A 13,334-nucleotide genomic window follows, 5' to 3' on the forward strand; every position below is an offset into this window, starting at 1 on the left:
GGTTTTCCCGGCCGCTAGGCTTGCCCGGAAGTGCGGGCATCCCGGAGTGCGGCGCCGGCCGGAAGTGCGGCGCCGTCGGCACAGGGATCGCCGGGAAATGTAGTCCCGCGGGGGCGGCCCGGGGCGGTGGCCGAACGTCCCACGGACCCGGTGGCCCATCGGGCGCGGACCCGGCATGGCTGGGCCGGGTGGCGCGGGGGTCCCGATCGGGGCCGGGGCCCTGGCTGGCGGCGCGCGGTCCAAGGTGGCCCCGAGCGTGGACTTTGACCACAGCTGCTCGGACAGTGTTGAGTACCTGACGCTAAACTTCGGGCCCTTTGAGACAGTGCATCGTTGGCGGCGCCTCCCGCCCTGCGACGAGTTCGTGGGGGCCCGGTACGGCGGGGCGCGGGGGTCCTAGGGGCCCTGGGGAGGGGGTGTCGGAGGGAGTCCCAGGCGGGGCGCAGGGAGGAGGCCGGGCCGTGATGTCCTGGGGCGGGACCTGGTAATAAATGTGTGTGTGTATGGTGGCGGGGGCTGGGGAGGGAGGTCCAGGTCGATGTCCAGGGCAGGAGAGGGACTTCCGAGGGAATCCCGGAGTGGGGTGGCCCAGGACAGGGTATGAGAGTTAAGTTGTGTTTGTGGGTCCCAGGTGATCTGCAGTGCGGTGGGAGTGTCAGGGGTCCCCACATGCAGTTCTTTGGGGATATTGGTGGAATTTAGGGGTCTTCATTGACCTTGGCATTTGAGAGGTGTTATCTGACCTGTGTAGTAGCCCCAGTGCCAGTCTCATTCCTTGGGTGCCCGCTGGAGTGTCCTGGCCTCACTGCCACCCACCCCTCTCTTTCCAGGCGTAGCAAGCACACAGTGGTGGCCTATAAAGATGCCATCTATGTATTTGGTGGAGACAACGGGTGAGTGTGTCTGGATCAGGGAGGGAGAAGCATGGTGGCCTCTGCAGCTCCTCTAGTGTCTTTCCAGGTGTTAGCTAAGCGCTCAGCCTCAGTTTCCCAGTCTGAGATTCCCGGTGCTCAGGGTTCTCAGCACCACATCCAGGGGGTAACACATACTCAGGATGCAGAAACATCCCTCTCATTCTGAGTGAGAGCACACAGCGTTGACAGAAGCACATCCACACACGCCCTGGCTGCTGCCCCTCCCCTCTAGGCCTCATACACATGTTCATGTTGTAGTTGAGAAAGTATGGGGGATACTGATTTATCTATTTCCCACATTTTTCACTTTCATAACGGTTTTCCTGTGTTGCTGTAAATTCCTGGCTTATCACTTTTCCTGGCAACGACCCAACTTTCGGTGGGTGGGCACATCTCCATTCCATGAATGGTTCCCAGTTAAACTCTGGCTGGTTTTCTTTGGTGGGAGCCTGCTGGTTGTGGGTCTGAAGCGTGGCCTCCTGGACAGACAAGGCTCAGTTCAGGTTACATCTTTGTGGCTTTGGGCAGGCGGCTTAATGGCACCAACCGCACCCTTGTCTTCTCTGTAGAGAGGGATGGTCCCATGTTCTGCTTTTACAGGGTGTTCCTGAGGGTCAGTGAGTGCAGGCTGAGGGGCTCAGGACAGGAGGGTCCCTGACCCTGAGGATGTGGTGTTTGCACATCACTCATCCTTCCCTTCAGTCCTGCTGGGCCACACCTCTGCCTAGCTGTGTTCAGAATGTACCATGCATCCTTCCAGTCAGGCCCTTATGCTGGCTGTTCCCTATTTCCCACTTTTCCTGGCCCTCTAAATCTGTGAGTGAGGCTTTCCCCCAACACCTGGACCAACTGGACCAGCCAGCAGCCCTCCCCTTCCCTTCTGCACCTCTTAGTGGCTCCATTGGTCCCCAGAGCCCACAGATGCTGTTTATTACCTGTCTCCTCAGCCAGGGCTAGACCTGTATCTCAGCACCTAGACAATTCAGTAAATGTTTGCCACTCTAAGGGAAGGAATGAAATCAAGAAGAGGCATCTGCCCACAGATGTTTACCGCAGCCTTAACCAGAATCCCCCAAACCAGAAAAGTCCTGGTGTCCAGCACAGGGCAGGAGGTGGGAACATCCCCAGGACTGTTCTGCAGCAGGTGGACTTGATATGGCAGCTGTGTAGCAAGAAGCAGAAACATTGCTTCTACAATGTGACACTAAGAAACAGGATGACAATTTGTCTCATTCTAGTTGCAACTTTGTAAAGACCAACTGGGTACAGAGAGAGACGGCCTCCTGTAGCTCAGCGGGGGTGGGGTGACGTGGGGGTGGGAGATGGGTGCAAATGGGAGAGGGGAGGACTACAGTCATACCTCTGCTTCTCAGGTCCCGGGTGCCTGGCTGTGTGGCCTCAGGCGGGCTCTTTTATCACCCAGGCTATTTCTTGGAGGCAGAGACTGAGTGAGGCCCGGGTGCAGGGATGCTGGGCTCCTGTTGGGTCCATGCCCTTCTTCTGTCTTACTGACAAGGGCTGGGTGGTAACACGCGGGTCTTGTTCAGTGATGTGATGGCTGGTGCATTTGCTTTCCACTTTATTGTGTCTTTAATGTAGTGAATTCGTTGGCTTTGCCATAAAGAGGTGGCAGGAAGAGAGAGAGAGGGGCAGGGGCCTCCCCTAACACATGGACATAGCCTCAGAGAAGGGGGGTCGGGGCACACCAGCGGGAATGTGGGTGGGGATTCTGGAGCCTGGGGTGAGGTATGAGATGCCTAGGATCATGCTTGTGTCCTGACCCCAGGCCTGCTGATCCTGCCTACATGGCAGGCCCAGGTCCCCCACCAGCTGGGGAGCTTCCTTTGGGGTCACCTCTGTGGTCCGTTGGGCATCAGCTGGTTGCCTGGTCCTGGCTGAGTCCCCCAAACAGCTGCCCGCACCCCTGGGCTGCAGCGTCCATCTCCCGGGTCCCTGGCTGTTTTTCAGGAAGACAATGCTCAATGACCTTCTTCGGTTCGACGTGAAGGACTGCTCCTGGTGCAGGTGGGTGTCCCCGGCTCCAGCCCCTCCTTCTGCAGGCGCAGAGCACCAGGCTGGGGCCTGACTGCCAGCTGAGTCCTGCTCTGGGAAAGCCAGAGGGACTTCAAGGAGGAGATGACCACATCCGGGGGCCGCCTCTCCCAGAGCTGCTCAGCAAGTCCTTCTCTTTCTTGGCTGTCTTTTCCAGTCCACAGCTGAGAGTGGTTAGCCTGAGTCCTGTTATATAAGGGGATCTGTTTGATCTGGTTGTGAGTCCTTAGCTTCTGCCTCAGGAGAGCCCATCAGTCACCAGGCCTGCCTCACCAGCCAGGGCGGCCACCAGCTGCTGGGGCCTTCCAGGATGGAGTCTGCTGCTGCAGGGGGCTGTCCAGAGGCTGGCAGTAGTGCCTCCCCTCCCCTCCCTGCCCCGGGGAGCCCATCTTCTGCCAGGAGACCCCACATGGGCAGTGGGCAGCCTGCCAGTCCTGGCCACCCTCCCCAGCTGTGCAGCCTTGAGTGAGACGCCTGCTCTCGCTGAGCGTGGTGGATTTGTGCCCATCTGGTCCAGCCCAGCTCCCATCTGGGAGTGGCTCACAGCTGAGGGGAGATAAGTATCCCAGGATCCAGAGATGTTGGGCTTCCTCCTGAGCTGTTCTGGCTGCCCTTGCACCGGGCTCTGCCGCAGCTCTGGGTGCAGCCCCCTGGGGTGGGGACTCACTGCCCCTCTGTGATGGAGAAGGATGCCCAGGTCCAGGACCCACAGCTGCCAAGCCGGGCCCACTGCCCAGCGTCTGCCCCGACACCCGGGTGGTGCTGGGGTTGCTGTGGACGTTTATATGTTTCTCTCACATGTGATTTTACAGTATGGCCAAGAGTTGCAGATTAGTTTAAAAATCACTCACACTCAAGACTTTATAACTCTTTGTTAAAAATTGCTTATGTATGGTGGGGGTGGGGTATAGGTCAGTGGTAGAGTTCATATCACGCATGAGGTCCTGGGTACCTCCAATCCCTAGTACCTTGTTTACAAGAATTGCTTAAGTATAAAACTCTGAAAGGAGCAGCCCTGGGAAAGCAGTATAAATGGGTTTTTAATTCCATAAATAAAACATGTGGAGCCCCGAGCTGCAGAACATGGAGCAGCTGTGGGGATCAGATGTGGACGATTCCAGAGCAGCAGAGACCCACGGAAAGAGCAGATTCCAAAATACCTACCACGTGATTCCATTAAAAATTACTCAGAGGGGTAAACATTGCATGGGAGAATGAGGGCCTTCAAGGTGTGGATGGTGGTTTCTGCAAAGGGATTATATATGTTGTGCTGGCTGGTTTTCTCTTTTTTTTCCATATTGGCAATTTTTAAAGGGTTTCTGTGATGAAACAGGTATTACCTTCAAAATGCAAAAGTAAAAGGAAGTTTGTGGGTGGTGGGGGCTGCCCTGCTGACAACTACTGCCCCTTGTCCCCCCACCAGGGCGTTCACTACCGGGACCCCTCCCGCCCCCCGCTACCACCACTCGGCCGTCGTCCATGGCAGCAGCATGTTCGTCTTTGGTGAGCTGTTCCCTCCCGGCCTGAAGCTGTGCTGCCCTCCCTTCCACCCTTCCAGCCTTGGTCACTTGCTGTGCTTGTGCTCTCTGCACCGTCAGCTTTTTCTGCCTGAGTCCTCTGAGCTCCTGTGCTGGGTCTCCCTGACCAGCCTGATCTCCCTGGGGTGGAGCTGTCTGTCTCTAGCTGTGCCAGGAGGCGGTTCCCCTCCCAACCAGGAGCAAGGAACAGGGTTCTGCCCATCTGTCCCCAGAGCCTCGTGCAGAGGCAAGCAGGCACGAGGTGCTCCCCTAGCTTGGAGGGGCCCCAGAGTACATTGTAACCGAGGCCTGATTCTGCCCCCACCTCCTGGGCTTTGAAGGCTGAATTGCTGCTTTTGGGTGTGACGGCTTCTCACTCTCTTTACAGGGGGCTACACAGGGGACATTTATTCCAATTCTAACTTGAAGAATAAAAATGACCTCTTTGAATACAAGTTTGCAACTGGACAGTGGACAGAATGGAAAATTGAAGGACGGTGAGAGTTTTTGCTGAGACCTCTGGGGTTATGCCAGCAGCCCCTCTGGGTCCTGGGAGGCAGTGGGCCTGAATCAGCCCCTGGAGAATTACAGATGGCGAGCCTGAGGCCCAGAGGAGAGAGTCCCGGGCGCACAGCACAGTGGCCAGAGCTGGGAGCTGGTGGCAACTCCCACCTGCTCCAGTCTGAGCCTCCCCCCAGCTCTCAGATCCCTCCTTTCCGAGAGTAGAAGGGACCAAAGTTCCTGTTGATGAGCGTGTCTCTGGCCTGCTTTGCCAGCACCCCTTGATACTGGGTGGGAGCTGGGAGGGGGCTCTGTGCCCTTGAACGTGGGAATCCTCGTCCAGCTGCCCTGGCCTCTGGTGCTGTCCCTTATTCCCAGCGGGCTGGCCAGGCTGTGGCCCCTGCCCAGGCCTCCTGGGGCTGTGAGGCTCAGGTGTGTGCTGGGGGCTCACCGCTCACCCCTCCTCATGCTCCAGGCTGCCGGTCGCTAGGTCGGCCCATGGTGCCACAGTGTACAGTGACAAGCTGTGGATCTTTGCTGGCTACGATGGCAACGCCAGGTATGTGGTGGCCTGCGAGTGCACTGAGGCACAGACTGGCCATCCTACCACAGGGAGTGGGGCTTGGGCCAGGGGTTTCTTGGGAGGGTGGCTGTGTGCACAGGGCTGGGGGAACAGGAAGATGGCACGGCCCCTGCCAACTGACCCCTGCAGAAGTCAGAAGTCCTGGCATCCCTGAGGCATCTCCCCAGGGTGAGCCTGGCTCACATCTGTGTAGCTGTCTGAGGACATGCTGGGCCCCACAGCTGGGTGTCATTGGGGCTGGGGACCCAGAGTGGCAGGGTCAGTGGGCGGTGACCCTGAGGGGCTGAGTGGGCGGGATGTGGCAGCAGCGGGGCTCAGAGCTGGCCGCACCCCATGGAGGGCGGCACAGAGTTCCTGCCCTCATAGGCCTTCTCCTTGCTGTGGGAAATTGGCTTTGCTTTTCTGGTTACAAAAATAGTGTGTGCTCATTCCCCAAAGCTCAGAGCATAGGAGGCCCCCATGCTGCAGTGCCAGAGGTGGTGGTTTCTATGAAGTCCTCCCCTGGCCTGGAGTCAGCTGAGCGAGCGGTCCCCACTGCTGCTCCCCATGTCATGGTGAGGCCACTCGTCCACGCAGGCGATGTGAGGACTCAATGCAGTCCCCCAGCTGAAGCCCCACCTCCGTGGAGTGTGGTCCTCCTGGAGCCATCCCTCCTGGCTGGGCCCAGGGCCACCCTGACCGCCAGCCTGGCTGTGGGGTCCTGACCTCTCTGTCCTCACACAGGTTGAACGACATGTGGACAATTGGCCTCCAGGACCGGGAGCTCACGTGCTGGGAGGAGGTGAGGGGCGCGGGGCCGTGGAGGCGAGGAGGGCAGCTTTGTTCCCTTGTCATAGCCCAGCCTCAGCCTTGGCCAGGCTCTCCCGCTGACCGCCCGGGATGACACGGGTGACCGATGCAGCTGGGGGACCACCCCCGCCTCTGAACGCAGCAGGGGCGGCTTGCTGTTCGTGTCCTGCCTGCTGCCGTCTCCAGGCGAGCTGCCCCACTGCTGCCCCATCTGCCCTGTAGTGAGGACTTCGGCCCCAACTGGTCAAAACTGGGCCCATTCAGGTGGGGCCTTAAGCCGCTTAGCAGAAAAGGGCCTGTGAACCCTCACTCACAGAGGTTTCAGGAGTGAGAGCAGCCTCCATACCTCCCCTCCCGCAGGTGGCCCAGAGCGGCGAGATCCCCCCCTCCTGCTGCAACTTCCCGGCCGCTGTGTGCCGGGACCGGATGTTCGTCTTCTCAGGGCAGAGCGGGGCCAAGATAACCAACAACCTCTTCCAGTTTGAGTTCAAGGACAAAACGTGAGTGCCCTGGTGGAGCTCCCTGGTCAGCACCCCATGCCTATGCCAGGAGCTGGCCAGGCAGCCCCCGCAGAGAGGGCTGGGAGAGGCCCTCATGCAGCCTGGGCCAGAGCCCCGAAGGCCCCTCAGGGGCGGCTGCAGTCCAGCATCTGGGGGCCTGGGCAGCCCCCTTGGCCCCAGTGTGGAGACAGCCAACCACCCCTTCAGGCAATTGCCTCACCGGTCAGACGTCTGCTCTGTGGCTGGCGGGGGGGGTGCAGGGGCTCAGGCAAGACCCTATGGTGGGCTTTGTGGAGCCAGGCAGAGCTGGTGCCAGAGTGGAATGGGGCGAGGGGCACAGAGCACTTCCAGCTGGGCCCACAGGGCCGTGGAGAGGGCTTAGAGCCCAGGTGGAGGCTGCAGGCAACCAGGAGCCCCTACTCTGGTGCTGGTTCACACGCAGCGTCCACACGCCTCACAGGTGGACACGCATCCCCACTGAACACCTGCTCCGGGGCTCCCCACCGCCCCCACAGCGGCGCTATGGGCATACCATGGTGGCCTTTGATCGCCACCTCTATGTGTTTGGTGGTGCGGCTGACAACACGCTCCCCAACGAGCTGCACTGCTACGATGTGGACTTCCAGACCTGGGAGGTCATCCAACCCAGTTCGGACAGTGAGGTGAGCGTGTTGGGGCACATGTGGGTGGGTCCAGGGCCAGGGGTGCAGACCTGCCTGCTCCTCCCACCCCCAGGCTCCTTACAGCCTCTGGGGGCTCCCAGGGCTCCTGACAGCCAGCAGGAGCAAGGCCAGGATGCCTGGAACTGTCAGCCCTGGACACCTGCCCTGGCTGGACCCTGGCCCGGGGCCCCTCTGGCATGTTCCCACCTTGCCACCTGCAGGCTCACACTCCACTGCCCATCCCGTGTGCACTGAGCACGGGACATTCTCCCAGGAGGCACACCTTGACCTCGGCCCAGCTCCCATCTCGGCCGTGCTGAGAGCGCCCTCGTTGTGTGACTCCTCCCCCCACACTGTCCCCATAGCACCCGTCCCCATCTTGGGCAGGAACAGCCTCCTGCCCTGCCCTTGCTGAGGAAGGCTGCATGTCTCCCCACCAGGTCGGTGGGGCCGAGGTGCCAGAGCGAGCATCTACTTCTGAGGAGGCGCCTGCTCTGGGCTCCGAGGAGCGAGGCAGCTGCAAGAAGTCCCGGGATGTCTTTGGCCTGGACTTTGGCAGCACCACCACCAGGCAGCCCACCCCGCCGGCCTCCGAGGTGAGGGTCGGCTCCCTCCTGAGCACCCCTCACCCCCTGAAGCCAGTCTTCTGATGGGGAGGTGGAGGCCCAACGGTCACACAGCAAGTGAGGCCAGGCCAGGAGCCTGAGCCCTGCTGGCCGGGCCACATGAGTGCAGCTCGTGACACCCAATACCCACTGTCACCCTGTGGGTCCACAGGCCCCACCTCCCCCACCCCCACTGTTCTGCCTGAGGTCCTGCCCTCTGGCCCCTCCTTCCAGGCCCTTGGGCCACGTCCTTGCTCACAGCCTGGCCAGCGCCAGGCCTCACCAGCCCCATGGCTGGAGACCCTGCCCACCCATCCCAGCCTCCCAACTTGTCCTGGCTCTCCGCAGCTGCCCAGTGGGAGGCTCTTCCACGCGGCGGCTGTGATCTCCGACGCCATGTACATCTTCGGGGGCACTGTGGACAACAACATCCGCAGCGGGGAGATGTACAGGTTCCAGGTGGGCTATCAGGCCGGCCTGGGTTGGGGCAGAGACAGCCAGGTTGGGGCGGGGCCGGCCTGGGGTGGGGCGGAGACAGTGGGGATGCCGATGGGACACGGGGATGGGGTTGGGACGGCCCGGGGTTGGGGTGGGGCTCGCAGCAGGCAGATGTACAGGTTGTAGGAGGGCTCACAGGCCAGCGTGGACAGCGGGGTCGGCCCAGGGTGGGTGGCAGAGCAGCCTCTCCCAGGGGGCTGGGCTGGGCTGTGGGCCTCTAGGCCCAGGGCAGTTTGAGGAACCTGAGTGCTGGGCGGGGGAGGGCGGGCTCCCAGTGCTCAGTGGAGGGGGCTGGGCTGGGTAGCCACTGGTGTTTGGAGGGCACCCGCTCGCGGAGGAGAGGGCAGAGCTGGGCCGACAGTGGGGCGTCTGCCTGCAGTTCTCCTGTTACCCTAAGTGCACGCTGCACGAAGACTATGGGAGGCTGTGGGAGAGCCGCCAGTTTTGTGACGTGGAGTTCGTGCTGGGTGAGGTAGGTGCCCTTCCTGTGCCCGGTTGGCTGCCCACCAGTCCCTGGAGTCCCCGGGCCCCTGCACCCAGGATGAGGGTCCTGTACACTCCACCAAGGTGTCACCCTCACTGCAGAAGGAGGAGTGCGTGCAGGGCCATGTGGCTATTGTCACCGCACGGAGCCGCTGGCTCCGCAGGAAGATTGTGCAGGCTCGGGAGCGGCTGACTCAGGTGACAGGCCACCCTCTCCCCCAACCCCTCCCACAACCCCTCCCACAACCCAGGCAGTAGCTTCTGTGAGGTGTCCTCAAGCACCCCTTCCTCTCCCCACAGAAGCTGGAGGAAGAGGCAGGCAGGGAGGGTCCCGGTGCTGTGCCCAGGGAGGGTCCTGGTGTGGCCGTGGGTGGGGTCCGGCCGCCTCTGCTGCGCGTAGCCATCCGTGAGGCCGAGGCCCGGCCCTTCGAGGTGCTCATGCAGTTCCTCTACACAGACAAGATCAAGTACCCTCGGAAAGGTCGGCCTTGGGCAGTGGGGGGTGGAGGAGGGGCAGGTGGGACAGCCCTACCAGGGCACTGGCAGCCCTACCTGGTAGGGGGCAGCCTGGGTCTCAGGCTGCCACCACCCGCATGTGGCCCAGCCGCTGCCTTTTTGTGGGGGGAGCTGGGGCCTGTGCCCCACACCGGCTGCAGCCCGGAGGCTCAGGGGCTCTTGGACGCAGGCCACGTGGAGGACGTGCTGCTCATCATGGATGTGTACAAGCTGGCGCTAAGCTTTCAGCTGTGCCGCCTGGAGCAGCTGTGCCGCCAGTACATCGAGGCCTCCGTGGACCTGCAGAACGTGCTGGTTGTGTGTGAGAGCGCCGCCCGGCTGCAGCTCGGCCAGCTCAAGGTGCGTGGCAGGGTCATGCCGCAGCCTGCCCCCTGCTGCTGCCTGGTCTGGGGGTCGGGGGTTGGGGCGAGGCCTGACCCCAAGCCTGCTGCCCGTCTGTCCCAGGAGCACTGCCTGAACTTCGTGGTGAAGGAGTCGCACTTCAACCAGGTGATCATGATGAAGGAATTCGAGCGCCTGTCGTCCCCTCTGATCGTGGAGATCGTGCGGCGGAAGCAGCAGCCACCTCCCCGCAGCCCCTCGGACCAGCCTGTGGACATCGGTAGGGAGCCCACCCTGTCCCTAGAGCACTGGGCTGGGGGCGGTCAGCTTGAGGGGAGGCTCTTGTCAGGCACAAGGCACAGGGTATGACAGTAGGCAGCTCAGCGCAGGCAGGCAGGTCAGAGCTGCGTGCAGCAGGCTAAGCGCTGAGGGCTGCATCTCCTGGGTCTGCAGCAAGCGAGCAGCTTCTGTTCCAGGTGGGCCCACGTTGGGGGCTTCGTGAGGGGTGAGCACAGCCCTCATCGCTTGGCACCTCCCTGTCCTGTCTGCCCAGCCCAGGAAGGGACTGCATGGCTTCCTTCAGCCCCTGGCTTCCGGGCAAGCACACAGGGCATACTGGCCACAAGCTCCAGCACAAGCATGGGGGAGGGCTCAGGGGGCTGACTCCGGGGATGGTCAGACTCTGGGATGAGGGGGTGCAGGACTGAGGCCGTGTTTGGGGCTGAGGGGAGAACGGGGCCTGGCAGTGCTTCAAGGGCCAGAGGGGAGGTTGGTTCAGGGGCAACTCGGGCAGATATACAAGAGGCGGTGGCCTGGGGTCCCGGGTCCTGAGTCAGAAGCCATCCTCTGGCTCAGGGACCTCTGGGGGCGGAGGCATCTGCTCAGGGTCCCTCCACACCCCCAGGCACGTCTCTGATCCAGGATATGAAGGCGTACCTGGAGGGCGCGGGAGCAGACTTCTGTGACATCACGCTACTGCTGGATGGGCACCCGCGGCCAGCCCACAAGGCCATCCTGGCCGCCCGCTCCAGGTGGGTGGCCTGTGGCTGGTGGGCTGGTGGGTGGGTGGGCCGGGTGTGGGTACCTTGCTGAGGGCCAGCCTGTCTGCAGCTACTTTGAGGCCATGTTCCGGTCCTTCATGCCCGAGGATGGCCAGGTGAACATCTCCATCGGGGAGATGGTGCCCAGCAGGCAGGCCTTCGAGTCCATGCTGCGCTACATCTACTACGGCGAGGTCAACATGCCGCCCGAGGACTCGCTGCATCCTCACCTCCGGGGCTCCTGGGTCACTCCTGGGGTGGCTTTGGGGCCTCCCCAAAGGCGTCAATTTCTAGAGGATTCTCGGGTGCCCAGTCTCTCCCGGGTTCCCTGAAGCAGTTAGCTGGCTGGCACTGAGGGGTCTGCAGCCAGGAGGGACAGAGGTGTTCAGAGGAAGGGGTCAGTCACTGCTCTGAGTGAATGATTCCTGGACACGTCACTTCTGTGGGGTCTGAAACTCTGAGCTCTGCAAATGTGTGTGAGGGTGCTTTCCTGAGGAGAGGATTCTGTGGTTTTCTTTGGACCTTGAATGGGGCCTTGGACCCTGCGTGGTTCCAAGCCCGTGTAGAGAGCAGCCAGGGTCCTGCATGGATCTGAGCCCCAGCCGTCCCGGTGGTGATGGGGGGCGGGACAAGGCAGCTGTGGCTCAGGTTTTCTCTGTCCCAGAGGTGTGGTTCTCCTGGGGGAGGAGGGCAGGTGTGGGGAGAGCTCCCCTGGTGGCAGCTCCTTAACCAGCCCCCAGCTACCTGTTCGCGGCCCCCTACTATTACGGCTTCTACAACAACCGACTGCAGGCCTACTGCAAGCAGAACCTGGAGATGAATGTCACGGTGCAGAACGTGCTGCAGGTAGCTCGCTTGGTGCCTGGGCTGCCTGCAGCTGCGCCGGGTCAGGGGTGGGGGTGGGGAGCAGCACTCAGGGCCTGCCGTTCCAGATCCTGGAGGCGGCAGACAAGACGCAGGCGCTGGACATGAAGCGGCACTGCCTACACATCATCGTGCACCAGTTCACCAAGGTCAGGCCCCACCCTGTCCCCCGGCCCGCCCCTCTTCTCAGGGCCCACCCCCCGTCGCCGTGGCCATGGCAGCAGGGGGCCCTGGGGATACCTAAGCAGAGCTGTCCCCCACTGGCCACGCCCCACCCTGTCCTGGGAGCCAGCCCACCCTGGCATGAACCTGGTTCCATCCTTCTGGCCCCGGTTGCCTCCTGCAGGTCTCCAAGCTGCCCACACTGCGCTCGCTGAGTCAGCAGCTGCTGCTGGACATCATTGACTCCCTGGCCTCCCACATCTCCGACAAGCAGTGTGCAGAGCTCGGTGCCGACATATGAGGGCCCACATGGTACTGGCCTCACCCATCCCACCCACGCCACCGCGGAGACTTCTGGCGACACTCAGGCCTGTGGGTGCCCAGGGCCCCCACAGAGAGCTGAGGGGTACATGAGACAGGGAGCTGCAAATGTCCCACCTTACTGCTGAAGACACTGGTCCCACAGGAAGCAGAGAGGGAAGGAGGCCCCCAGAATGGCACCCTCTCTGGGGTGGGGGTGGGGAGCCAGGGCTCAGCAAAGAGGACCCAGCAGGACGGATCCTGGCCAGGGCCTGGTGGGGGAGAGATGAGCCCAACAGGGAGCCGGCTTTGTGTCCCCCACCTGGTAGGGACCCAAGGGGACCTCCTGCCACCTGGAACTTGTGCATGGGAAACACTGATGGGCAGATGGGAGTCTGACTGAAGATGAATTTTGGGGTGAAGGGCCCTGAGGTCAGCTCCCCACCCATGAAGTGTCACTCAGGACTGGGCTGGGTATCTGCAGGCCCTGCAGGATCCCATCTGCCTGTGTGTGCATCAGGGCCCCAGGCTGCACCAGGAAGACAGAAGAGATGCACCCCCAGTCCCCGCCTGTCCCTAAGTATTTATTGTCACAGGATTGCCTCTATTAAAGCCACAGCAATGCTACCTACACAGAGCTCACCGTGCAGTCCCCACTGGTGGGTTGTGGCCCTCTGTCCTCCCAGAGCCTAGGCCTGGCTGGGGGCCTGGGTGCTGGGATCAGCAGTCTTGCCTGGTTCTCTGTGCCTGTAGCCCCTCGCCCCTGCCCCCACCCAGGGTGGCCCAGTCATGCAGGGGAAGGGCTGGTGGGAACAATACAGGCTGGCATGGTGCTGTTCCACTCCCAGGGGGCTCTCCTGGCCCCTGTGGTGAACCCTGCTTGCACACTCCACTGTAGGCTCCTGTCTGGGCTAGGACTCTTGAGGACAAGCCGACTCCTTCCCTGAACCGTTCGGGCCTGGCTTACACAATGCCACTTTGGGAAAACATGAACTCTCTTCTCGGCCTCCAGTTGAGCCTGCACAAC

The 13,334-nt window shown here is 61.8% G+C and overlaps 1 protein-coding gene across 1 annotated transcript; it reads left to right on the forward strand.

Annotated features, from left to right (window-relative positions):
- The first annotated feature begins 88 nt into the window (after positions 1–88).
- Positions 89–12,940, forward strand: LZTR1 (leucine zipper like post translational regulator 1). The gene is made up of 21 exons (XM_074356170.1): positions 89–375; positions 831–893; positions 2,883–2,939; positions 4,390–4,469; positions 4,872–4,980; positions 5,460–5,543; positions 6,291–6,348; positions 6,717–6,856; positions 7,317–7,518; positions 7,959–8,114; positions 8,472–8,582; positions 9,001–9,093; positions 9,207–9,302; positions 9,405–9,585; positions 9,790–9,959; positions 10,065–10,221; positions 10,846–10,972; positions 11,052–11,201; positions 11,722–11,827; positions 11,914–11,994; positions 12,192–12,940. The coding sequence occupies exons 1-21, from the start codon at positions 176–178 to the stop codon at positions 12,306–12,308; spliced, it is 2,538 nt and encodes an 845-aa protein (XP_074212271.1). The 5' UTR covers positions 89–175; the 3' UTR covers positions 12,309–12,940.
- Positions 12,941–13,334: the final 394 nt, after the last annotated feature.

The sequence above is a fragment of the Camelus bactrianus genome, chromosome 32, assembly GCF_048773025.1.
Source record: "Camelus bactrianus isolate YW-2024 breed Bactrian camel chromosome 32, ASM4877302v1, whole genome shotgun sequence".
In the NCBI taxonomy this organism is placed as follows: Eukaryota; Metazoa; Chordata; class Mammalia; order Artiodactyla; family Camelidae; genus Camelus; species Camelus bactrianus.

Coding starts and splice junctions, on each gene's coding strand:
- LZTR1 (XM_074356170.1), top strand. CDS start 176: ATGGCTGGGCCGGGTGGCGCGGGGGTCCCGATCGGGGCCGGGGCCCTG. Junction 5,544..6,290: donor GGCTACGATGGCAACGCCAG/GTATGTGGTGGC, acceptor GTCCTCACACAG/GTTGAACGACATGTGGACAA. Junction 10,222..10,845: donor GGACCAGCCTGTGGACATCG/GTAGGGAGCCCA, acceptor CCACACCCCCAG/GCACGTCTCTGATCCAGGAT.